The 26,604-nt window shown below is 31.3% G+C and overlaps 1 protein-coding gene and 3 long non-coding RNA genes across 5 annotated transcripts; 3 read left to right on the top strand and 1 right to left on the bottom strand.

Moving 5' to 3' along the window:
- Positions 1-6,906: 6,906 nt before the first annotated feature.
- LOC9322265 lies at positions 6,907-8,385 on the top strand. Its single transcript, XR_002333353.1, has 3 exons — positions 6,907-7,427; positions 7,577-7,762; positions 8,041-8,385. It is a non-coding gene; the product is annotated as an uncharacterized LOC9322265 (long non-coding RNA).
- Positions 8,386-15,026: 6,641 nt separating this feature from the next.
- On the top strand, positions 15,027-22,545 carry LOC110230355. Its single transcript, XR_002333457.1, has 7 exons — positions 15,027-15,178; positions 15,270-15,335; positions 15,658-15,896; positions 16,003-16,090; positions 21,932-22,034; positions 22,178-22,294; positions 22,460-22,545. It is a non-coding gene; the product is annotated as an uncharacterized LOC110230355 (long non-coding RNA).
- A 659-nt stretch (positions 22,546-23,204) lies between these two features.
- LOC110230056 lies at positions 23,205-26,604 on the top strand. The gene is made up of 2 exons (XR_002333307.1): positions 23,205-23,287; positions 26,351-26,604. It is a non-coding gene; the product is annotated as an uncharacterized LOC110230056 (long non-coding RNA).
- Positions 24,375-25,921, bottom strand: LOC9322266. 2 transcript variants are annotated; one of them, XR_002333306.1, is made up of 4 exons: positions 25,841-25,921; positions 25,483-25,750; positions 24,927-25,400; positions 24,375-24,837 (listed from the first exon to the last, which is right to left on the bottom strand). XR_002333306.1 is itself a non-coding variant. In XM_021031932.1 (3 exons), exons 1-3 carry the CDS (start codon positions 25,859-25,861, stop codon positions 25,012-25,014), a joined length of 678 nt encoding a protein of 225 aa, XP_020887591.1. In that variant the 5' UTR covers positions 25,862-25,921; the 3' UTR covers positions 24,375-25,011. The 2 variants fall into 2 exon arrangements, 1 of the variants encoding a protein (XP_020887591.1); XM_021031932.1 differs by having other exon boundaries at positions 24,375-25,400.

Raw genomic sequence — 26,604 nt, forward strand, 5'->3', positions numbered from 1 at the left:
CGCACAAATTTACGGTTTACGGACTAAACGGCACCGTTTTATTTTGAAAACACAGAAAAAAAAAATATATCTAAAACAGTTTTATTAACTTTTTCTTTAATGATATACAATTAATGTTTTAAAGATTAATAGTTTTGAAAAGGCTAAATTTAGACAACGCCAAAAAGAACTTTGATTATAAATAAATTAAAAAATTACAATTTTTTGAATAAAAAATTTGTTTACAAAGAAAAACAAATATAAATGTGGAAGACTGGACATTTCCTTCTCTAAAATCTAAAGAATTATGGAGTCTCAGTGTATAGGTATATATATATATATATTTCTTTTCTAAATTTACGTTTTTTTAATCAAACAAAACCTAAACCAAAAATTTAATAACAGTGACAACGAAATAAATTTTTAGGCTAAACAATAACCAATCCAAATCATTTATTTCGGTTCGGATTTTTGGATTACAGTTTTTTGGCCCACCCCTAGACAGAGACATGAGATTTGAGAAGAGATGCATACATCATTTTAGTAAGTTCTAGTCTTTTCTTAGCTTGTTCCATCTATGGAAGAAACTTCATTTGAATCATGTAATGTGTTTAATACTGCGATTCAATTGGTTCAACCGCTTAGTTTTGAATGTCGCAATGGCTCGCTGTACGAGAGCTAGCAGAAATCGATTAATCGAACCATGTTTAGTTAGCTAGCATGAAGGTGTCATTGTATCTTGTTAGATATATCTCTCGTGTTGACCTATTTCACACAAAACACATTAATATATGGATGAGGGATTTGATGTGTTGGCATTTGCTAAAGTTAAACGACAACTACTAAGTTTGTAACTCAAGCCGAAAAATTCATTTATCCTTCAACCATTTCTGAGGGCTAGTAGTTGCTTTAAAGGTGAAATAAGTAACATCAGATGCAATCTCCATTGAAAGCCATGGTAAGAAGGATAATACTTTCTCGTCAAATAGAAAGTCACGGAACATGTTTACATGTTTCCGTAGAAAATTTACATGTTTCTATTTACACATATAAATAACACCATTGACACCGTCATTCAAGGCTGGAATAGTGACACTGTCTTTCATGGCTTGAACAATGTATATTCATCACCAGAACTGGCCCAGACCTAAGAGCACCTCCAAAGGGAGGTTGTCTCAAAATTTTAATGGAGTTCTCTTGATTATTTTGATCAAAAATAATTCAAAACTGAGTAAATAAAAGAGAATCGCTTCTCTTAAAGAGGAATTTGAGATTTTCAGAGAACCGCACACGTGTCATTTATTGGTTGGAGGAAACATTTTACCAAAAGGAAAAAAAAACTCTCATTATTTTTTGTTCTTTTTTCTCTCTCGACAGAAAGAAGAAAACGCGGAAGTCTCTCTCGATGGCGTTAAAATTTTCCGACGAATCGACGCCGTTTCCGTGAGTTTCCGATGAATCGACGCCGATTTCGTGGTATGTGAGACTTACCTGCCGCGGGAATCATCAGCTGGATAGACGGTTAAAACCATCGGCGAATGGAGTCAAACCGAATCGAAGATTGGCGATGGAGAAGAAAGATTCGTTGAAGGATGGTCCAATATCTTGTTCCAGTTATGAATCTAGCCCTTTTCCTCTGTGTATCGTGACTTGATTCGTTTTATTTTGTGGTTCCCAATCGAAATTAGGGTTTGAAGAAAATTAGGGTTTCGATTTATAATTTAGGGTTTTTCGTTTTTAGCCACAATTTGTTGTTTATTAAGCAATTAGGAGGCTTTTTGTTAGTAAATAACCATAATTGTTGACGAATTTGTCATAGATTGTTAGATTTAGGGTTCATAGTTTCGGGAAATCACATTATTGTTTTTTTTGGTCATTTGAATCGAATTGGAGGTTCTGTTTCACTTATTAGGCATGATTGAGCAAAAATCTGGAAATATATTGTTTGATTTTGGTAGATAGTTTCGGATTTTGCACACTTAGTTTGAGTATCATGAAGCATTCTCGGATGTTGCTTGATTTCAGTATTCAGACATGAAATTTGATATATTTATCTCTGTTTTGAATCATTAAAATTAGTCTATTAGTGTTTATATCTGTTACTTTCATTGGATAAATTTGTGAGTTGAATGTTAATGTCTTTCTAATTGTTTTCTCTTTCTCTCTGTTTTTTGTTGAGTGTCAATGGGAAAACTGCAAGTCCAGAAGGCTATTGGAGAAGGTAAGTGGAGATGGCAAGGATCTGCAAAAGGAGAAGGCTTCTGAGATTTGATTAAAGGTAAATGCTCCATCTTTTGTTATTGCATTGATTGTTTGTTTAATAAATGCATTTTCTGATAAATGCTTGAGTAGATTATGTATAGTGTTAAGTAGAGAGTAGCTAACTGAACATCATAGTTAATGTTAGTGTGTGATAAATGCTTGAATACGACTGATTGCATAAGTACTAAGTAGTAGTAAGTAAACTGAACATCATAGTTGCATAAATGCTCTGTGTCTTAAGTTTTTTTACCATCCAATTGATTGCTTAAATAAGAATCTTTTTTTAACTTGCTGTTTTTTTTTTGTAATCTCTGTTTCATGTTTTGTATGTTCTGTTTTCAATGCTTTGAATGTTATCTGTTTAAATGCCATTGTAGAGAGTTAATAATCTGCGTAATAGAGTGTATGTTCTATGTTTTCAATCTTTTGTATTACAGATTTTAAATTTTTTGTAAAAAGCTTTGTATGTTGATTGGTTTGTATGTAATAAATTTTGTGTAGTAACTTCTTAGTTGGTTTAGATTAGGTAAAGACTTTAGTGTCTTTAGTGTCATTGATTGCTAACACTTAAGACACTTTCACCTTCTTTAAATTGTTAACACTAACACAAACCAGAAACCAAAAACACCTTCTAATTCTCTTCCTTCTCCTTTAACCACAAACCTCAAACCACTTCAGTATTCTCTTCCTGAAACCTTTAACCACAAACCACAAACACAGCCACTACCAAATGGATGATAGTGGGCTGCCGTCTGGTTTCATGGACCTGTTGCATAGTCAACAAGAAGTCCCTGGCTCATCTGAAGTCCCTCTTTATAGCACACAATGGTCTGATGAAGGAAGTGAAGATGAAGCCATTGCCACAGCCACACCAAAGGTGGGTGTCTCTAGAAAGAAATGGAAACCAAAAGAGGATCTTGTCCTCATAAGTGCTTGGTTAAATACAAGCAAGGATCCTATCGTAGGGAATGATCAAAAAGGTGGATCATTCTGGAAACGAATTGCAGCATATGTCTCTAATAGCCCGCAGCTTGAAGGTTTCCCAAAGAGAGAGTCGGCCCAGTGTAAGCAAAGGTGGGGCAAGATCAATGAAATAGTGAATAAGTTTGTGGGGTGTTATGCAGCAGCAACAAATCAAAAAGCATCTGGACAGAGTGAGGATGATGTAATGAAGATGGCACACCAACTCTACTTCAATGATATGCAGAAGAAGTTCTCATTGGATCATGCTTGGAGAGAGCTCAGGTTCGATCAGAAATGGTGTGGAGCACCTACTATTGAAAGCTCAAAAAGAAGAAAGGGTGTGAATGGTGCTGCTCATCCAACACTAAAGCCTAGCAAACTAGTGGTTTAGATAGCATAATCTATATATTATATATATAATTAGAGAGTTCTCTCTCCATCTAGAGTGTTCACCTAAGCAACACTATTTATTTAACATTAAAATAAATTTAAGACATTTATTTAATGCATATTTATGTTACCTATAATTATTAGAAATTTTAAATAAATAAAAAATGAATTATATAAAATAAATGAGATGTTAAAATAATAAAAATAATTCTATGAAAATTTTATTAGTAGTAATAATATAATTCAACTTTTAATAGATAAAAATTAAAAATGATCATACTTCAAATTTTTAAATTTGTTAATGAGTTTTACAATGGAAGGAAATTTTAAATGCATGGTAGAATAAAACTAAATTTATGTAATTCTATATGTAAAATTCTAAACAAGAAATGAAATTTAAAGTGAAACATTAGTTTTAAGAAAAATATACTAAATATATTTATTATTATATTTTGACTTTTAAGAAATAAAAGATTACTAAAATCAATTTAAATTTATAATTTAAGACCAATATATTGTAAGAGTCATACTTTATCTTGTGAGATTATAAAAAAAATCTTAAAAATTTTAAAACATTATTATCCATCTTTTTTAAAAAAATCAATAATCACATTATTCAAGAGTTCGACAACAAAATATACAAAAATGATATGTAAGCCGTTAAAAAAAAAGTGATACGTAATTTGTGTAGCATAACGTGATCAAAAAGAAAAATACAAGTTTGATATTTCATCAATTGAATCAAATGCTTTTAATCCAAAAAATTGAGTATTGAATGATAGTAATTGAGTATTGAATGGTAGTAGTTATGATATGTCTTGAAAATTAATTCACAGTCCAATATATATTATATGTGAGTCAGTAGAAGGTGAAAAGAAAGTAGATGTCAGAGAGGCAACTAGTGTATCATAGAAGTTGACGAAAGAATTGGTAGTTAAAAGTGTTTGGAAAATAAATTTCTAAAACTTAGAAAGATAATGCACATGACTAAAGTAAAATCTTTGAGATCCCATTCATTGTGTGAAACGAATGGATTTTTAGAAAATACATGACATACATTGTTAAACATATTATTAGATTCAAAGTTGGGCTTAACCGTTTGGGCATGTAATCATAAAAAGTGAGATAAGATTGACACATTGATGACTTAGTCGAGAATTCTCTTATGGCACGATGCACTTCCTTTGATGGGTAAAACAAGCTTGCTAAAGCCGTTCTAGTACCATGGTATTATAGATGTACATTTACACTAAATAATATTCATGAAACTCGGTATATTCGCATTTTGTATGAAATGATGTTATGTTTGTATCAACATTTAATCATAAACTAGATTTTAACTAGCGGTACACCGCGGGATGTTTTATTTTTTAGAGTTAATATTTATAAAATTTTGCAAATTGTATCTCCTTATAAAATATTTATATTTTATAGTTTACAATTTTTAATAAGTAACGGTATACCACGAGTCCACGAGACAATTGTTAATAAACTGAAGATTTAACCTGTATTAAAGCGGCATGTTAATGATATTTTAAAACTTTATAAATATTGATTCAAACCCGTCCGCCATATAAACCCGTTCTGAAATATAATCCGACCCGTAATTTCTTAACTCGTCCTGTGATTTTTTTTCTAAAAGTAGTGATTTTAAAATTCAAGGATTATTTTTTATATATAAAAGTTTACAAATTGTATCATTCTGTAAGACATTTATATTTTAATAAACACATGATTTAATATGTATTAAAGCGGCTTGTTAATGATATTTTAAAATTTTATAAATATTGATTCAAACTCTTCCACCATATAAGCTCGTTCCAAAATATAACCAGTCTTGTAATTTCTTAACCCGTCCCGTGATTTGGTTTCTAAAAGTAGTAATTTTAAAAATTTAAAGATTATTTATTATATATTAAAGTTTGAAAATTGTATTATTCTCAAAGACATTTATATTTTATAGTTTACAATTGTTATTAAATAACATTATATCACGAGACAATTTTTGGTTTTATACAATTTTTTCTAAATGAGACTGATTTGATATGTCTAATATTGGTGGTATTAAAAACATTTAAAGATTTAATTCGTATTGAAGAGGCGGATTAATGGTATTTTAATTTTTTAATTATTGTTGATTCAAAAACCTGTTCCGCCAAACCCGTCCCGCCAAAAAAAACCCATTTATTTTATTAATGTTGATCTTATTTATGATATGATTCCGAATCATTGTCTAAATATTTTAGTCGATGTGGAACGTTGAACACACATTTTTCGTCAATTGGATAATATATGTCCGTTTATAAAATTTTGAATCATAGTATATGCAAAATTTTTTTTTTTTACTTTATGTATGTATTATATGATGATTCAAAACAATTAAAAACAAATCAAACAAAGATGATAGGAGAATCATAATTCTAAATCTTAATCAAATCTTCTAAATATCTAAATTATTAAATATGAAATATCCGGTGTATGAGTTGGATTAAATATAATCCGACCCAACAAACTTTTTATGACCAAAATTTGTAAACGGGTCGGATACCCATTGTATCCAAATGCATTTTGCCCCACCCGCTAAGAATGTACTTCAAAAATACTAGTATAGATAATATCTACAATTAGATCAACAATCGATAATTAATGTCAAAACTTTTAAAGAAATGCTTTCATGGAATATGAATAAGAAAGAAACTATTTTAGACATATATGATCATGAGATGGTTGTCGATACCTTTTATTCTTTCCACGAGTTATTCAAGTGATCTTTGTTACCACATGATATATCAAACCATTTATTTGTCAAAGAAACATTATCGTCGACAATATATATGGTGTATATCATTTTGTAAAATAAATTTAGTGTTTATATAAATTTATCTTTTAAATTTTAAATTATTAAATTTATGCTCAAATATATATCTAATAAATTTTAGTGATTATATTTTATGCTCAAAAAAAATTTAAATTAATCTCCCGCGCAAGTATCTACAAGAAGAAAACCAATTTACTAACTGTTTTAATACGTCACTAATTAAGGACCCATAAGAGCACCTCCAAAGGGAGGTTCTCTCCAATTTTTTGATAAGTTCTCTTGATTATTTTGATCAAAAATAATTCAAAACTGAGTAAACAAAAGAAAATCGCTTCTCTTAAGAGAATTTGAGATTTCAGAGAGCTGCATACGTGTCATTTATTGGTTGGAGGAAGCATTTAAACAAAAGAAAAAAAAAAACTCTCATTTGTTTTTTGTTTTTTTCTCTCTCGACAATGAGAGTTTTTTTTATTGGAAGAAGCATTTAAACAAGAAACACGACTCTCTCTCTCTCTCGATCTCGCGATTGCGATCAAAGGAAGTGATGAACAAACGCCAATTTCGTGAGTTTCTGATGAGTCGACGCAGATTTTGTTTTCTTTTTTCTGCGAGCATCAACACTTTTCACTTAATCGCTCCGGCGGTGGCGACGGCAACGTGACGGAGACGTTGTCGTAAAATTAGGGTTTATCTTTCTTGGCTTGTTGTTGTTGAAGAAGAAGGTATGGTGAGGAAACACGGTTGGCAACTTCCCGCTCACACTCTTCAGGTAAAGATCGGATGTAACCTTCTCTATAGCCAAAGCTTCGATTTTCCATGATTGCTTTCTAGAATCTGGTCAATATGAAGTCACAATTGGCTGTGATTTCAATTGGGTTTTGTGTATTTTTCTCTCGGGTGATTGCAATTACGTACGGTGTTTTGCTTGTTGGTGGTCGCTTTCTATGCTTTCTTCGCTCCTTTTGTTGGAGGTCGTATTTGGGAATACGTTTTGATCGGTGTTTACTCTCATGTGGTATGTTTACTGCTTCTCAAACTAGTTTAAAGTTCGGAAAATCGGTTTAGCGACTTGAATTTTAGGATTTAAACCACACACACATAGGTTATAGGATCATTAATTGTATCTTATTACATGTTCTTTTTTATGTATCATGTGTGTTGCAGGCTATTCTTGTATTTGTTTTGTATGTTCGGTGTACTGCACTCAAGCCTGCGGATCCAAGGATCATGTCGATGTTGTGGCAATGAGAGCCATGAGCGAGACGCTAGATGGACCATCTGTTGATGAGAAGAAGTATGAATATTGGAGCTGGTGTTGCTAGTTCTACTTTGGCTTATACTCTTGGAAAGGTCAGTTTTATTTGATTTGATTGCTTACAGATACGAATTAGGTGGTGATAGATTTTGTGGATTTGATTCTGGATTTGAATTGATGATTCTGAAAACAAGTTGTTTCACACAATGCACGAGTTCTTGTGATTTAGTATGGTCAACGATTAATGCTTCATGTTTATATTCCTATATACCATTGTTCTTGTTTCTAGTTTATCATTGGTCTTGGTTATTGTTATATGTCGATTTATCATAGAAGAGGAATGCTCAATGTTTCATGCTTATATTCATTGCAGTATGCTTGCAGAGGACGCTATCAAGTCTGCGGTCAGAGACTACAAGGAGAAGCAAGCAAAGGCTAATGCTAATAGCTAAGCATGTCTATTGACCCAACTCACAAATCTTTTTCTGCATTGTGATTCCTCTTTCTTCAGTGTCTTATGGAATAATTGTTGCAGTGATATTGATAATTTTAATCATCTGATATTAGACATAGCTAAGCAATTCACAAAATAATTATGGTAACACAAGCTTTGGCATGAACATTCACAAAATAAGATCAAGTCACCAATCAGTTTGTATCAGTGATCTTTTTTTCTCTCAACAAAATGAAAATCGTCGTTGATGATACTAAATTTACAGTATAAATTCAAAATATATACACTAGACCTAGTTTATAAATGAAATGATGTATGAAAATGATCTTTAATCTCTAAGAATATGTGGATAAAAATCAAAAACCTTGAAACCCTTAATTAAAGAGAGTAATGAAAAGCTCAAAGCCTTGACTTTGGTTGATCATATATGCAAAAATTTCGCAACAATCAACAGTACAACTAATCGTTATTCCGGTTTTGTTTTTGCACATCTATTTATAAATGTTTTAAAATAATGAATGTTAAATATTTTTATGAATTGCAATAATTTAAGTTTTATGAAATAAAATTTTTAATAATTTTTTTTAAGAAAACCCTACTTGAGAACTTACCATTGGACTATGAAAAACTTTTTTTTAAAAAAGACAAAAGTTCTCATCTTACATTTTCACAAAATTTATACTAAAATATTTGAGAGAGTCTCATGAAGAGAGCTCCCCATTGGAGATGCTCTTAAGATGCTGTAAAAGAACACACACACGACAATAACAACAAAAAAAAAAGATACTACACTTTGAGTATCTCAACAACGTTCTTACCCTTTTCTTAATATTAAACTAGAGAGTGTCCCACGCGATGCGTGGGTTACGCATTCAGTTGTTCTTTATATAGAATAAAGTTTACATTAAATTATATATGAAGTGCACATGTAGTTGTTAACATATGAGAAATTTTTAAAAGATTCATTTATATGTTTTTGAATTATGGAGTATTAAAAAAACACATTACTTTAATACGGTTTTTGAAGATTTTCATTTCAATGCAGTTTAAAGATTTAGAAGTACTTTTGTGAATTATAAAGATAAACTTCATAATCGTTTCTTGGAAATAGTATATATATAGACACTAAATAGTATGTCTTTCTAAAGTTTTTAGTAATAAAACCCCTCAACTAAAGATTGATCGTAAAAAACCCTCTCAACTATATATTTAATGAGAAAACCCCTCAACTTAAAATCTATTATTACAAATCCTTCTCCGTCTACATTTTCGTGAAAAGTGCATGGACTACAATTAAATTGAAATTGAAAACGACATATATACACTTAAACAACATGAATTATAAACAGAAACAACAAAACGTCCTTCGATCCGATTATAAATCCCCAAACCTTAGCTCTAAATTTCTCAAAGTTAAAAATCTAAATGGATGAACCCTAATTTATCATAGTGAGATTCTCTGAAGTTTGTGTGGTGTCGAAATCGATTAGGAGAGTAACTAAGAAAGGTTACGTTTTAAATTGAATTATAGTCCGTCCAATTTTCACGATACTGTAGACGAAGGAGAATTTGCATTAAAAGATTTGAAGTTGAGGGGTTTTTTCTCTAAATATATGATTGAGGAGTTTTCTTACGATTTATCTTTAGTTGAGGGGTTTGATTACTAAATTATATATAGATCACTGCTTTTTCGTAATTTGCACACAACATTTTCAGGTGCAAATGCATCTCTATAGATGCTAAATGTGTAATATATTAACAATTGTCTAGAAACAATAGATTAACCTCTACAATTTAGTTTGTCTGGTGTATGTGTTGTGGATATAATTTTAATACATGCATAAGTTTATATTAAAGTCTTGGAAACTATTATTTTAAAACTAAAGATGTAGTAAATATGTTTTTTTAAGATTTAGAAGACATGATTTTATTAAAAAAAAAATTAAAATATTGCTAATCATTGAAAAATAAGCAATATTTTAATCGCCTTATTTTAGAAGACATGCATAAGTGAATTACCAGACTCGATATGTCGCTTTTCCACTTATATCTAGGCCCGCTGTATAGATTTTAAATTTTAAATTTTTAGTAATTTAAGCATTGTCACATTTTATTGTCAAGAGTCTCAAACCTTGTATATGTCTTTCAAGGCTTTTCATTTGTAGCAAAAAATTTGTAACGCCCCTACCGTAATCTCTCTTAATAGGTCCGACATCTTCTCTCGGCCCGTGGACTCACCATTTTTTTTATGGTCGGTCTGTTACGTCCGGGGCGCTTTAAAGACTTGTTTACCGATTCTACAAATCACCACATGATCCTTCTCTGTGTTTTGTCCCCACTCACACACACAGTTCCGACAATCACTTTTCGGAAGGTCACCCATCCTGAAAATTTCCTAACTTAAGCACGCTTAACTGTAAAGTTTTCTTAGACCAGTTGACCGAAAAGATAAGTGCACTTTGGTGACATAGGTGGCCAAATAAATTCTTTTAAACCTCTCCACAGGCACCACCATATCCCTTAAACCGGGGTGTTATAATTCACCCCCACTAACAGATCGCAACGTCCTCGTTGCGCACGAAGACCGTCACCCCCGGTGGTGTGAGCTCTCTTTACTCCACACTCGTCTGGATTCAGCTCTGAAATCACTTGTAACACCCTGACTGCCATCTTTCTTAATGGGTCCCATGTCCACCATCTTCTGATGGTTGATCCACTACGTCCAAGAGGCTTTAAAGACTTGTTTACCGACCCTAAAAATCACCACATGATATTTTCCTGGGTTTTGTCCTCACTCACACAGTTCCAACAACCACTTTCCGGAAGGTCACCCATCCTGAAACGTTTCCAGCTTAAGCACGCTTAATTGTGGAGTTTTCTCAGGACAGTTGACCGAAAAGATAAGTGTACTTTGGTGGCTAAATCAATTTTTTTAAACCTCTTCGTATGCACCACCATATTCCTAAAACCGGAATGTTACAAAATTTCCCGTAATTTAGATGACCACGATTCTATATAGTGCTGTTTTTCATGTTAATGGCTTTTAACTATTGATTGTTTATTTTTTCACATCATACTTTTGTTGTGTCAAATATTTGTGTACATTTTGGATTCGTTCTAACATTTTTTTGAAAGGATGGAATGTTTCATATTTGTAATTATTTGAAGTATAAAAACATATAAATATCAAAATTATATTTTTTTGGTAATATATAAATTATTTTTTTGATAATTTTATTGTCTCCATTGGAAAAACATAAAATTAGTGATTTGTTAATTATGTTCTTAGAGTAAACGAATAAATAGATGTCAATGCTCTTGACTTATATCAATCTAGAAATTAACTATTCCTTTTGTTCCATTTTTTAAAGTGATTTTAAAATCTTTTTCCATACAAACTATGCATTTTTTCTTGGAATTCTAATATCAAAAGATCAATTATTATCGGAATAAAAATTACTCACCCAATGACAAAAAATATTAAAAAGATAAATGATTTCTGGTACTTTTCAGTGAGGACAAAACACATGAAAATATATATGTAAGTCTCTTTTTTTGTGCGGCTAACATACTCTTGAGAAAAGGAGATGTGAAAAAGAATTAATTATACTCTTAAATCATTGTACTTTTATATTTTCCCATTTTAAATGTCTTATTATATTACTTTAGGACGCACCATTCATGTCCTTAATTTTCAAATGAATGCATACAAGTGAGTTTTAATGATTCCAACCGTTACAATATTAATTACTATCCCATTAAACACCAGTTAACCATATAGTTTTTTTTATTCATGGAAAATTACATGTTAGTTATTTTACAATCAAAATTCAAATAATTTTTGAAATGAAACTAAATGTATTTTCTATAAACCATTTAAATTACACTCCCATAACCCTAATTTTAACAATAATCCCAAAGACAACATATTTTTTTTCTTATAATCCACACAATTTAAGTTCTAGTGTTAAGCTTCATTCTAATAACATCATTTTTATTAAATTCACATTGGGAAAAAAGAACAATAATCTTAAAGCAAAAATTTTGAATAGAATAAACATTACAATGATATTTATATGATTACATTTTTGTTCACATAGTAGCAAATGTAATTATGTGTATAGTACAAATTTTACAGAGAAAAAATAAAGAAATGAAAAGATTTCAAAAAAATGTATTAATTTTGTTTTTTTATCTCTATCACATTTTACATAATTTAAATAGAATACAAAATACATAAATATGTAAGAAAATAATATGTAGTCTATAAATAAGAATTTTATAGCCATGAAATCCTCATTGAGTTATAATACACATATATATATATATATATATATATATATATATATATGTAATTTTTTTTAATAAAAATAAAGATAGAAGAAGTACATTTTTATATCGTTTTAGAAACAAATAAAAACTAAGAAAATATGGTCAATATATACCATACAATCTCTATAAATAAATTAAAAATTCTTACTATCATTATGTCTTAATTTATTTTTCAACCCATTGAAGAAAATAAGAAACAAAGTAAACTTAAAGATTTGAAGTATCATAAAGGAGAATGAGAGAATGATTATTTTAAAAATAAAATAATATAAAGTAGTTGCAATTTGGGTAAAAGAGTATTCATATAAAAACCTTGTTTGTTTCTTATGCATTAAGTGTATATTTCTATTTAGATTTATCTGTTGTGTTTGAAATAAAAAATATTTATACAGAAGTGTAAAATTTAGGATAAAAATTGATTTAAAATATAAAATATAAGAGATCATTGGTCAAAAATACTAAACCATACAAACTATACCAGATCAAATAAGTATTATTTCTTATAATAAACTATACCCCTTGAAAGCAAATTTTTAGTGATCATAAACAAACAAAATACTATTCTTCAACTTCATCATGATCATCATCAGTCATCACCTTCTCCTTCTTCTTCTATTCTTCAACTTCACCATCACCTTCTCTTTCTTTCTTTACTTAACATAACAATAACCAAAAGTATGACTTGTGTTTTATTTGTTGAAGTTTAAACTAATTTTGTTATAACTTATATTTTTCTTCAAGCTTCTCAAACACAATTTAGTTTATGTGAATTTGTAAAGTGGATCAACAGCTTAAGAGTGGCATAAATTTGTGTGTTAATCTGTGATTGAAAATATATATTTGCTATTTATATCGAAAGAGTTGATTAATATTATTAGGGTATATATGAAAAAACGTTAAATGAGTAATTGAGTAGACCATAAAATTTCAATTTTGAAAATGACCCATTTATTATTGAGATCATAATGAGATTTAATTACATAATGTTTAGTCCCAATTTTTTTTTTCTCATGACTATCATACGTTTACAATATTCTTGTCTTTACTCTTTAGGCTCCTTTTTTTCATTTAATTTTATATCTACTGCCCTGACATTTTTTTTAGTGATGGATTAAGAAAAAAAATTAGAATTAAAAAAATGATGTCAATTAAGTGGCCTAATAGATTGCGAGTGAAACTATTTATATATATATAAGATTCTTTAAATATTGATAAATGATACATCATTAGGATATAAATATTCAACTATTAAGAAGACATTATAAAATAGTTTAACAATAACGTTACGTGATTTTGAAAACCTAATAATTTTAAAAATATATGTCGAATGTACCAATAGGATAAGAGAAATATCTCTTTTTAGAACTAAATTAAAAGAGACAAGTTAAAATGAAAAAGGACAAGTGTCATCAAAAAAGAGTGCCAAATGTCGCAATGTTAGGAAAAGTTAGAAAAAACTTTCTCATATTATATAAGATTCTTAAATAAGTAACAACTAGATTAGGACCCGCACGTACGTGCGGGGTTTTAGTAACATACGATTTTCTGAGTATAAAACGTATGTCATATAGGTGTTGAATGTGTGTGTATCAGTTTGAAATTGGTATGATATTTAAAATAAATTTATGTAACAAATTACAGGATTGAATATATTGGTATGGGGAACATAGCAAATTGTTCGAAAATCTGTATTTCGGTATATTTTGTAAAAAATATAATTGGATAATATAACACATTACTGTGTTTGTTTTTTTTAACATAATTATTGTGTTTAATAATTAGTATAGTAAGGAAAAAAATTCTAATCTATATTATTAATTGGGAATCATTGGATAATAAATAACCTTATAAAGGGTAAAGAATTACAAAAAATGCCATTGGTTTATGACAGATATAGGACGGGATATGTTTCCCGTTCTAAAATAGTTACCCCTAGCTAATATACATGAAATAACTAAACTCAAACCGAATCTATATCCTATTTAACACATGTAATCAAACTATTAGAAATATTTTGATTAGTTTAGAAAATAAAAAAATTAACATCATTTAACTTTTGCAACTAAATTATATCTTAGTTTTATCTTAAATATAATTTCGCACGTACGTGTAGGTCCGGATCTTAAAATATAACTATGCACTAACGCAACTAAATTTCGTTTATTACTCTAATTTTATATTATTTGTACTATTATAAAGTTCACTAACACAACAAAATATTTTATATTTTTAAAATCTATATAAAAATTTCTAAAAAAATATCTCTACACGTACATGTGAATCCAAATCTAATACACTAAAATATATATCATAAAAACAACGAAATAATTTATATTGAATTAAAATTTGTTAGAACTTTTTAAAAAATATGAAACCCCGCACGTACGTGCGGGTCATGATCTAGTCTATACTATAATTGGAACATTTTTTGTCACAAACATGGTCACCACGCCTTTTATTCTGTGGGCCAAAATCTCAAACAAAATAATTTTAATGGGCCGTATAATTTTCAATAAATCTTGGTCCATACCATTAAAAATTGTGATGTTTATTATCTGAACAGATAATTGTTCATGATTTGTTGTCTGAAACGGAAGAAAAAAATTACAATCAAAGCAAAATTGTCGTTGTCGGTCGATCGAAGAACCTATATCGAAATCGATTCAAAATCCTCTTAATTCATCTTCGCTTAGACATCATGACAAATTAGTAGATCTACAAAGAGGTAAGCTTCTCTTGTCTTAAATTTTTGTTTGTACTGTTTTAAAATCTGTCTATTAAGTTTCTACAATTGATTTTTTGGTGTATCATTATAGATCTGATTCACTTCATTCGTCTTCGATTATACTTCATGGTTTGAAAATTATTAGATCTAAAAAGAGGTAAGCTTTTCTTTTCTTTGATTTTTGTTTCTACTTCTTTTGAATCTGTCGATTTAGTTTCTACAATTGATTTTTTGTGTTATATTATTCATCTTGTTCAACGATTTTGAATAACCCAAAGAAATTTGATTAACTATTACCCTTTCATATCTAATTGGTTGCAACTGAATCATATTTTGCTTCGTTTAATTTAAACATGTTAGTTAGTGAATCAATCTGTTTCATCAAATTCATAGTGTTAAGAGACTAAATCAAATCAATTTTAGTATAGCTTGAAACCTGTAAATCTATAAACTTATTTTTGTTTTTATAATTGTTTCAGATGATTAGCAATATTTTGATGGATTCTCAAAAGAAGAAGACCAACAAAGATAAGTTCTTTTAGTAAGATTATTATATAACGTGAGCACTTGATTTGAAGAAGCTACTGCTTCATTATTCTTTAGCTCAATGTTATATTCATTATACAAAGTTCACTGTCTGCAGGCGAAGTATCATTTTGCGCCTCTAATTCTTATGGAGCAGAAGCAGTAACGGTTTAATTTAGAGCATTCTTGAAATGTAAAATCTCACAATCCTTTAACTTAAAACGACAATGTTACTTAGTCTTTAGAATGATTTATATGGTTGTACTAATGAAACATTTATAACTGTTAAAAATCTGCAGACCAAGGATCAGTTGGGAGTTGGAATCTGATGGAGGAAAGAGTTTTGGTTTTGTATTTGGAGGTTTGCAGAGACTTCAAATTTAAAAGGTTAGTAAGATATTAAATGAGACATATCACTTTTGAATTTGAATTCTTTACTCTCTTATTTGTAAGATAAGTAGAACTACTCTACTGATTTCCAAATTAGGTTGAATAAGTGTAGTTGAATTACTTTCAAATGAAATATGTCACAAATTTTTACAAAGTAATTTGGTTGCTTGTTATGCTGTTTAAGCTTTATTCTATATTCGTTTGTTGATTGAAGCAGCATGTTTTATGATTTTCTATATTATAATTGATCAGACTGTTTGGTTAGCAGTAATAAACCTAACTACTTATAAATATGAAATAGTTTACTTCATATTACTGAATATGATGGTATTAGGACAGAAAACTTTTGAAAAACAAAGTTAAGCTGTTATAGGTAATAGGTAAACAAAGTTTAACATGAAAATAACAGAAGAAGAAGGGTTGGGTATCAGTTCTTCTCTGCAAACTTAATTAACTGATTCCTTTACTTGCCAAACACACGTTTTCATATCTCGTTTGACCTGTTCAGACATAAAAAGAGCAGTAATTATTATTGTATAACAGAGATATATCAGAATCATTTCTTATCGGTTCTTACCTCTTAGAACAAATGTCTCTTCCAACGCTTAGTCTTATAGATTCTGAAAAACTTCCTTAAACACCACATTCATCGTTTCCTTCTGCGGTTTTCCTTCTTTATCCACTATTAGGATTTTCAGTCCTTGCTTTGAAGTTACCCTTGAGATAGCTACATAGAGTTGGCCATGTGAAAAGCATGGCCTGGGAAGATAGATGCCAACATGATTCAAAGATTGCCCCTGGCTTTTATTAATGGTCATTGCAAAAGCAACTGCTATCGGAAGTTGTCTTCTTCGCATTTTAAAAGGAAGTTTAATGTCTGATGGAGATATCAATATCCTGGGAAGGAGAACTTTATCTCCAACTCTATCACCTGTAATAATGACAGCCTCAATAATTTTGTCAGACATTTGTGTTATTTGAAGCCTGGTGCCATTCATTAACCCTCCTCTTGGATCTAAGTTTCTTAGTAACATCACAGGACAACCAACTTTCAACCTTATACCATGATTTGGTAATCCAGATACCTTTAGACTGTTCAAAAACTCTGATGTTATAACTGGATTATTCTTACCTCCAATATCTGAAGGATCTACAGAATCAGAACTTAGGTATAATCGTTCCTCACCTACACATAATTTTAAATTGACTTTAACAACATATTTTTTTCCAAAAGCTCAAAAAAATTAACAGTAGTGGATACTAACCTTCCAATTGATCAAGCATATAATCATTGATCATACCCACATCTTCATTGGTGGGACATAAAATCGCCCTCTGTTGAAAGAAAACTGGATCGTTTTTGTCCTTCAATAACTTAGGATCTCCATAAACTTCCCTGCTTATTGTCTCAATTGGATTGTCAGCATCTGTGATTAAAAACTCGTCGGGAATTTCTATCATCACTTCTCCATCGTTAGGCTGTGCTATCTTACCATCACCAACTGCAAGAATCCACTCTGAAAATTCCTTTAGATCCTTGGCTTCAGTTGGACTCAAATCATTTGAAAGTAGCCTCATATTTTTTGTCAGCTTCAGAACTTTGCAATGATTCCAAAGATAAGAAGCATTAAGTGCAGCCATACAAATTTCTGTCCTCCCAGCACCATGTATCACAGGTAGTACCTGTCTGAAATCTCCACCAAAAACAACTACTTTGCCACCAAATGGTTTGTTTCCACCTCCTTTAATAATGTCAGAGAAACTCCTATCCATAGATTCAAAACAATGCTTACTCATCATTAGAGCTTCATCCCAAATTATCAAAGACGCTTCTTCTATTAATTCTGCCTGATTTGAACCTTTCTCAATATTACATACAGTGAAGTCGTCAGGATTTATTGGAATACCAAACCGAGAGTGCGCTGTTCTCCCACCAGGTAAGAGTAAAGAAGCAATGCCACTGGAAGCTACATTTAGCACAATTGAACCTCTAGATCTTAGAGAAGCTGAGAGTGTCTTATATATAAAAGTTTTCCCAGTTCCACCAAAGCCATAGACAAAGAAGACACCTCCCTTGTCATTATCAACAGCATCGATGATCTCATTATAAACACTCTTCTGCTCATCCGTCATTTTCTGCAACGATTCTTCTAGTTTTTCCTTTTGTTCATTGCGATCATAGTTTTTTTCGTCAAGTATCAAGACGTTACTATCATCAATTTCATCATCAGGTAACTGAGGCATTGTTTTGAAAGCTGTTAGAGATGTTCCATTGCTTCTTAAGATGCTGTTGATTTCTTTTAAAGCCAAAATCTGTTTTTGCTCGTCCGTAAGTGTTAATTCTGCATGTAAAAAAAAAAACAAACACGGTCATAAGAAAGACATAATAATCATGTCTTAGCTGGTAACCATTTTTAAAATAACAACTGTTTGAATATATAATAGGTATTGATTTAGAGCTGCAAAATAACCTGGTCTGTTAAAGTACACTCTCCTGTTTCTTTCGATATCTTCTGTTAGATGTTCCCATGTTTTTTCCCAAACTACTTCTGGTTGAGATAAAGTGGTAGACTGGAGCATAACAACAAACATACAACGCAAGTAGTTACCAGTAGCCCAGAAACTGGTTTTTTTTATGGTATCAATATACTCCTGGTCATCGTCTAGCAAACCCAAAGCATAACATGTCTCCTTAAAAGATTTGTACACTACACCATTAACTGTCTTTAGATCTTCAAAACTTTCCGGTCCAGTTTGTGTATTAAGAAGCACTCTTAGATAATAACCTTCTTCGTAAATAAGTGGGACATAATTTATCCTTCCAAGTGTCTTCCCTGGTCGCTTCCTCATATTGAAATGTCTTGTTTTACCATCCCACGTGTAAAATTGAGGAATCTGAGTATACGTGAGACCTTTGGCTTTAGGACATCGTTTATTCAATTCAAACCAAGCAAGAAACATCGAATTCTGTAATTCTGATAGTTCCAAAACTGTTTCTACCTCATCATCAGCTTTAAAATATAGTAGTTGTTTTCCTGGTAGATGGAACGATAATCTCTGAACAGATGTTGACCGATAATGTATAGGGTTTTTCAAGATTCTCCATCCAGCTTCACATGCTGATACATATCTGTTTTCAAAGCATAAAACATGTTAGAGTTTGAAGTCTGATATAGATAAAGCTAATGTAGAAAAAAACATTTTCATACCTGCAATTGAAGAAGTCTTGTATCTCATTTTTACTTGTTTCTCCGCTACTCTGACTATTAGGCTTCTCTTTCTCGGTTGTAGTCTTAGTAGACTTTACAGTAGGCTCAACAACTACTGAAACTCGATCCATCCCTTTAGTTATATACTTGAATAAGTACTTGATAGAGCCAGTTTGGTTACACCACTCAACATTAATATGAGCTCTGTAGCGAAGCAACAACTTTTTGTTGTAAGGAATCACGTATCCATTGTCACACTTAAATCCACACTTCTCCACAAAACGCTTTGTCTTTCTTCTTCTGTACAAAGGGAAACCTTCTTTATCTACCTTAGTATGATCTCTAAGTTTCTTTGGAAAAAACTTAGAACATTTGCCTTCAATCATACATGGTGAAAACTGGTTGACAACGCCACATGGTCCGTGAATCATCATATCTTTAACAACTTCATATAGTTCCGGTTCTTTATTCTTGTCAGGAATTTCAGCAGAAATGATTTTATCTATGTCTTCTGGCTTTGGAAATTTAGAATCTGGATGCATCCATATCAAAATATGTGCATGAGGAAGACCCCTTTTCTGGAACTCAATTGTATACATTGCTGCAATAACCACATTGACAAATAGAATTAGATCAACCTCAACGTAAGATATTATAGAAAACGGACCATACAAATATTGACAATAAACGCATAAAACAAAATTATTCACTTACATGAAACAGTCTTCCCCAATATATGCTTTTTCGTCAAATCATCCATAAGAGAATTCAGCTTCATTTTGAACATTCTGCTTATGATCTCTGGCCTATCATCAGAATTACAGTTTCTCTCACTACAAAATCTTACCAGCTCAGGCCATTTTGGATTGCACGTGAATGTAATGAATAGATCTGGAAATCCATAATGATTGCATGTAGACATTGCATCCATGTACATGTTCTTCATGTATCTTGGTCCACCAACAAATGTAGCTGGTAAATAAAATGCTTTTCCTTCATCATTCATATCTGTCTTTCCTGAATTTGCCGCCTCTTTAATAGAATCATAGTTAGAAGCTCTCAAACTTGACTGATTAAGCTTAATATATTTGAGCCTATTAGCTTCTATGGTGGTGTAAGCATCAACCAAGAACTGCTGGTACAACCGTTTTGACCTTAGCAGGATAGTCGGTTCATTCTTTCTCTCTTGTATACGATACGCATACCATTGACGCAAGCTTATGCAACTATTCTCCTCAGTTCCTTCGGGCTTGTTTTTCTTTTTACCATGATTATTCCCTTTCTTAATACCTGGCCTATAACCATCCTCACCATTTGGAAATAACAAAGGGTATTGTAGAGCAAGATAACATGGTTCTATTTCACTGATTCGTTGTAAATACCCAGATTTTTCTTCAATAATAATGTCACGACTTGGCATACCAATATGAAAATCACCTGGAATAAGGGCTGCAACCTCTGAAGCTGTTGGCACTGCATATGTTCTTCCATCTTTCACACGGTCACTCACAATTTTCATGTGAAAGCTCTCTTCAGGATTTGTATTAAACCTATCACGAGCTTGTCTAAAATGATCAACGTATGGATTAACTTCATTTAGAAGCTTGATTATGGCTTCAATTATTTCTTTTCTCAGCTCTGGCTTCTTCTTATATTTCCCAGCAGATTTTCCTTTGCTGAAATAGAAATTTAAGTTAGCAACGACACTTATATGTACAGACCAAACACGAAGTCTGGATACTGTGATTGCTTGTTTTGAGATAGAGAATGTACCTTAAAATTCCGGCTCTATTTTCAACTTCATTCTCGGTGTCAACTATATATAGCTGACTAAACTTAGGAAATTCACCTTCTCCAGGTTTCAAACTTCCCATCTGGTGGTAATTCTCTCCTTGTATCTGAAACATATTAGGACCCTTTCCCAAAGTAACAGAATTATCACATTTACCACCAAGAGAAGTAAATGAAAAAATCATGTTATAGGCTCGGATGTTCTCTCTAAAGTGTCTACTCATGTCATCATCATTTGTTAGCAAAGCAAATAACAATTCTGGCTGATTATGGAGGAAAGGCAGTTTGACCGATCCTTGCAAACAACATTGTGTAAAAACTGGTTTACGAACTTTCCTTTGTCTGTTAATTCGTTCTCCGTACCACATAATAGCACCACAATACGAACATGAGTAGACAGGATCTCCATGATCTAGGTAATCTAAAATAACAGAGATACAATTTAGTTGATGTAAACTTCTACTTTAAGAAAAGATTCAAAGTTTATCCGATTAGATAGTACCTGTTTGTTGTTTCTTTCTGCTAGAAACGTTTGTAGTTTTTTTTTCTACAAAAGCTTTAGTCAAACTTTCATCTAACAATGTTAAAAACTCGTATCTTTGCTTGACTTCAATTGGAATATCTTCTATGCATTCATAATCAACTGATGCTTCAGAATCAGTGTCATATGCACTACTACAATCGTAAACCTGTTCAAGTTTTTCCTCCGCAGCTCCTATATAAATAATAAATTGATTAGTGAATGATTGGCTGGTTTAGATTTATATCATCTGAATTTTCACTTACTGTCATTTTGATGATCAGTCATATTAATTTCGGCTTCTTCTTCTGAATGCAGGACTCCATCAGAGTGTCCTTCACTACTTCCTAAACAACTCTTCTTTGTTGTTTGTTTCTCTTTTGACAAAGACTTGGCAAACCTCAAAGAGTTTCTTGGATTTGTAAGTATAATACCCTTAGTAGCTACAGTCAAATAATATTTCCATTAGTGTTCTTCAATAGAATTTCAGTGTATTCATATTGAAATGACTACAAACTTTTTCTTTTATTGACATTGCATGTATACCTTTTTTGCTGTTAACAGATGGAGGACTCAACTTTTTTGGATTCTTTTCTGGCACCTTTTTTGGATCCAGAGGTGTTTGGACAACCTCACTGTCAGGATTTGTTGTGTTTGTAATATTCTGCAATACTTGAGCAGGTCTGATCTGTGTCCTTGCATTTTTCTTTGCTGATCTTAGAGAATTGGTAGAAATAACTGTAGATTCATATCCTATACAATTATATGGATTAATAATAGAATGATATTGTTTAGTTGAAACAAAATAATCAAGAAACTAACCGGTTTCATGTCTTCTCTTTATAGAAGAAGAAGGAACAACAACAGTAGAAGCAGAGACTTCATTTTCATTGCCTGGTATGTTACTGATTCCTCCTAACAATCGATTGAAAATTCCTTTTACTTGAACATTACTGGTAGGACCTTCATGATTGATATTTGGGTTTCTGTTTTCATCATTGTGGCGAGACCTAGAACGCTTTGTGTTATCTGTCTGCATAGAATTGCTATTTTCATTAGCACACTCATTTTTTCTCCTTTTCATTCTGCAAAACCTTTGAAAATAACCTTTGAAGATTTAGATTATTATATATGTAACTATGAAGTGATCAAAGTTTCAAAGATATCTCTGTGTAGACGATAGCCAAAAGTTTATTAATTATATGTTAATCTTAGATCAAAATCGAATCAATAGTATTGATTATGATTAAGATAACAGAAAAGATTTCATTTTGATAACTCAGTATATCGAATTTCCTAATGTTTAGGTGATAAGGTAGTATTTCCTCTAACAAATATATAGGCAGTAGGTATTAAATTATGGTATCCAAATATTATGTTGCTTTTGTAATTTCTTAATAATCAAAACTTTGTTGTCGTTGCTAACTTTTATATGATTGATTAAATTGTGATTTTCTTTAGAAAAGCATTTTGTTTTGATTGAGAAATAAGCTAAGGCTTTACTATTTCTGTGATTTTGTATATTGTATTTATTGAATTTCATGGATGGCTTGTTCATATATATATAGATTTATATATTTATATGATTTGAATTTTTATTGCCTCCAGGATTACTGAAGGTAGAAATTGCTTGGAAGTGGACCTTATTCATGTATGAGAAAGATCTTTCAAGAGGTTAGTAAACTCTAAATCTGGAAGTTTTTATTGAAATGAAAATAGCTGGAGTAGCAAACATGAATCAAAATAACTGAATAATTCTGGAAAGAGGAAAAACATAAAAACCATTGAAATAGAACAACTTCCATGCATCAAACCCGCAACACTTTAGCATAGCTCCCTAAATCTAATTAGGTTCAATTTTCTCCCCTTCCACCTTCTCCTCTTCAATCTTCAATACTCCAATCTTCTGCTTTTCAATCTTCTCCTCTTCAATCTTATCCTCTTCAATCTTCTCACGAATTGAAGATACACAAACCTTTTTGGTAGTAGAAGACTGCCCTTCAGCTTCGTCAGAACTTTCATTACTTCTTTTTGAAGAAGGAGTTGCAGAAGAAGTAGTGTTTACATCTGTTGTGTCACTGCTATTAGTCAAAGCAAGAGCTTCCTGTTTCAAACCAGTGACCATCTATATATTAGTGAAAGTTGTATATAAGAGATTTGATGCCAATAGTCATAAAAATTTCCAGTACACTATTTGATATTAGAAAACAATAGGTGGTACTCACTAATCTTTGAATAAGATCCTGCCCTTTAGTGATATAGTTGAATAAGTATTTGATAGAACTTGTTTGGGTGCACCAATTGTTTAAATTACCTGATCAATAGACAGATCATTAGCTTGATCAATCTGGTTCTTGGATTCTTCAACATTATCAAGATCGTATAAATCATTACCCAACCAGACGTTAAACACTTTGTATGTGTCATCTGTTTCATTGATGTTCTCCTTTCCAATACTGAGCACAAACTGGAAAGTCTTCCCAACCAAATCTTTAACAGGTCCAGGCAAATTAGTTGGATCTTTTATCTGTTATGTCAAGCATGGTAAAATCAGTATTTAGGAATTATAATTTAAAATTCTTTTGATAATAACTTAATGTAAAATGTTACTACCTCATCCCAATTCCCTTCCAAAAGATCCTCTGCAGACACTCCGATGATCTCAGCTGCTGTTTTGTCAAACAACTTACACATAGTATTTCCAGTGTTATCATCACTGCAAGGTTTAACATGTACCTATATCACAAAATTTTAATATAAAGGAGTTAGAAAGTTTCTTATAAAATATCGTGTATCCAAAGAATATAAATATTGTAGTTACCTTGGTAAGACCTTAGGAGTATCTTCTTTACATGTTGGACACCAAAACAATGGCTTCTTCCCTTTTTTGACAATCTCATTTTCAATTTTTGGTATCTTATACGCTGTCTTGCTACACTTAAGACAGCTAAAGAAATACCAAGCATAGTCTGTGTCCACTTTCAAGATAGTACAAATAACATTGCACTTACCAACCTAGACACATAGTAGAAACATATTAGTCTTTATATTTAAATATATAGATTTGATTTCAAAATCTATGATAAATACTTACTTCAGTGGCTTCAAAAACTTCAGAAATGGTTTTCCTGGGAAAAGTCTGAAAATATGCCTTCTTCTTAATGATTTTGGTATCCTTAGGCATCACTTCTTGAATAGTAAGTACAGGGACGTCTGCTGGCAAGCTGTTCAATGTAAGATAAGAGAATTAATATAAGTAAATACGTTAGTAAAGCAAATATTAGGTATATTTTAAGTTTTTTCAGAAACTTACTTGTTCACAAAATCTTGGACAGCAGGATAGTTTGGATTTATTTCCAACAAAGACATGTCAAAGGCATTTGAAATAGATCTTTCGCCTATTGAATTTGCAATATATTAGTAATATCTAATAATGTAATAAACATATTAAGCATCCAAATGTAAATAATCCAAAACAATATACCTTTGAATGAACCAATTTTAGCAAGGCGAATCAAACAAATGACCCTTTCATTGCCTCCATTTTGACATGCATCCCACATTCTCTCAGCAAACCTCCCCCAAAGAGTACATGTCAAGCGTTCATCACTATAATAGATAAATGATAGATTTTGTATTAAAAAATAGACAGTTGTTTGAAAAAAATAATAGAGTAAATAGATCACAAACTTTGTATCACGCAGTTCAAACTCAAATCTTTTGGTGGCTTTGTTGTTGACATCGTGAGTTGTCATCTCACCTAAACTCACGACCTGACCAAGAACATCTGTAGAATATATGAAATGGTGTTAGATTGCTATTTTTTTGCTTTAAACACTATATACAGAATTAGGAGGAATGAAAAATACCAATCAAGATGTTTTCATTCAATCCATTAACATTCAGAATGTCTGGAAAGTTAGCAAAATCAAAGTAAAACTCCTCAGAAATAGAAGGAATACGACTTATAGCAGTCGTATTCATGAGGGTCATCTTGAATGGAAGTCTGGTTGGCCGGTACTTTCCAGTAGATTTTGCAACTGTGAAATTTTCCACAGTTCTCCACTCTCCAGTTGTGATGAGCCTTTGAAATTTGTTGACTTGCTGTTTCTTGATAGTTGCATGAATCAAGGTACCCTGTATTTAGCAAATTAGGAGAATTTAACATTAGATGAATACATACCCATTAAAAGAGTAAATCTATACTATTGGTAAAAAGATACTTACAGTTGTATCAGCAAGAACCATCTCGAGAGTCTCCCCAGAATATTGGGTGTATTGAATCCACGAATGGACGATTTTCACTTGGATCTTCCATTGAGTTTTGAATGGTTTCACTGCATTAAGTTCGGTGATGGGAAGAGCCATTTTTTATTTGGTATAGAGGTGGTTTGATAGGTTATTGAGTATTGAGAATGTTGTTTAATTTCTATATTTATAATAGATAGAAGACGTTTAGGGTTGCTTAGGATTTAGAGAATTATCGCCTAAGAAAATATTTGAGAATAAGAATAGTTATGGTATATGCTTAATTTATTCCGATATGAATAGATAGAGTTTGTAGTTTTTGGTATCAAGGATATCAAATATAAAGAGATAAGTTTAGTTTTAATCATCTGATTATATGGGATTGAGTTGTTGTGGAAATATCGGTGAAGAGGAGAATATATATGTTTGTTTGTTAGGGAAATATTTTGCTATGCACGAAACTAATTGTGGTAATTTGAATTAATGCAGATGTGAGTACTAAAAGCGAGAGAAATTTATTGGGCCATGTCGACTAAGCCCAGTAAGCTGAATTTATTGGATCCGAATCATGGCTCCAAGATCCGAATGTAGATCCGCGTGTAATTGTCTGCAAATTATCCATTATGCCCTTTGACGAAATCTGTAATGTAATCGTAGGTTGTAAATTTTCCAATGGCAATTTTAGTAATTTTTTACACTTTATAAGGTTATTTAAGTTAGAATGATTCCCAATTAATAGTATA

The sequence above is a fragment of the Arabidopsis lyrata genome, assembly GCF_000004255.2.
Source record: "Arabidopsis lyrata subsp. lyrata unplaced genomic scaffold ARALYscaffold_3, whole genome shotgun sequence".
In the NCBI taxonomy this organism is placed as follows: Eukaryota; Viridiplantae; Streptophyta; class Magnoliopsida; order Brassicales; family Brassicaceae; genus Arabidopsis; species Arabidopsis lyrata.

Bases quoted from the DNA above. Each gene is read 5' to 3' on its own strand.
- LOC9322266 (XM_021031932.1), bottom strand. From the start codon at position 25,861: ATGGTTCTTGCTGATACAACT. The intron at 25,751-25,840 runs GTAAGTATCTTT...TGCTAAATACAG, and splicing joins TGGTTCTTGCTGATACAACT to GGTACCTTGATTCATGCAAC. The intron at 25,401-25,482 runs GTATTTTTCATT...TATATTCTACAG, and splicing joins GAATGAAAACATCTTGATTG to ATGTTCTTGGTCAGGTCGTG.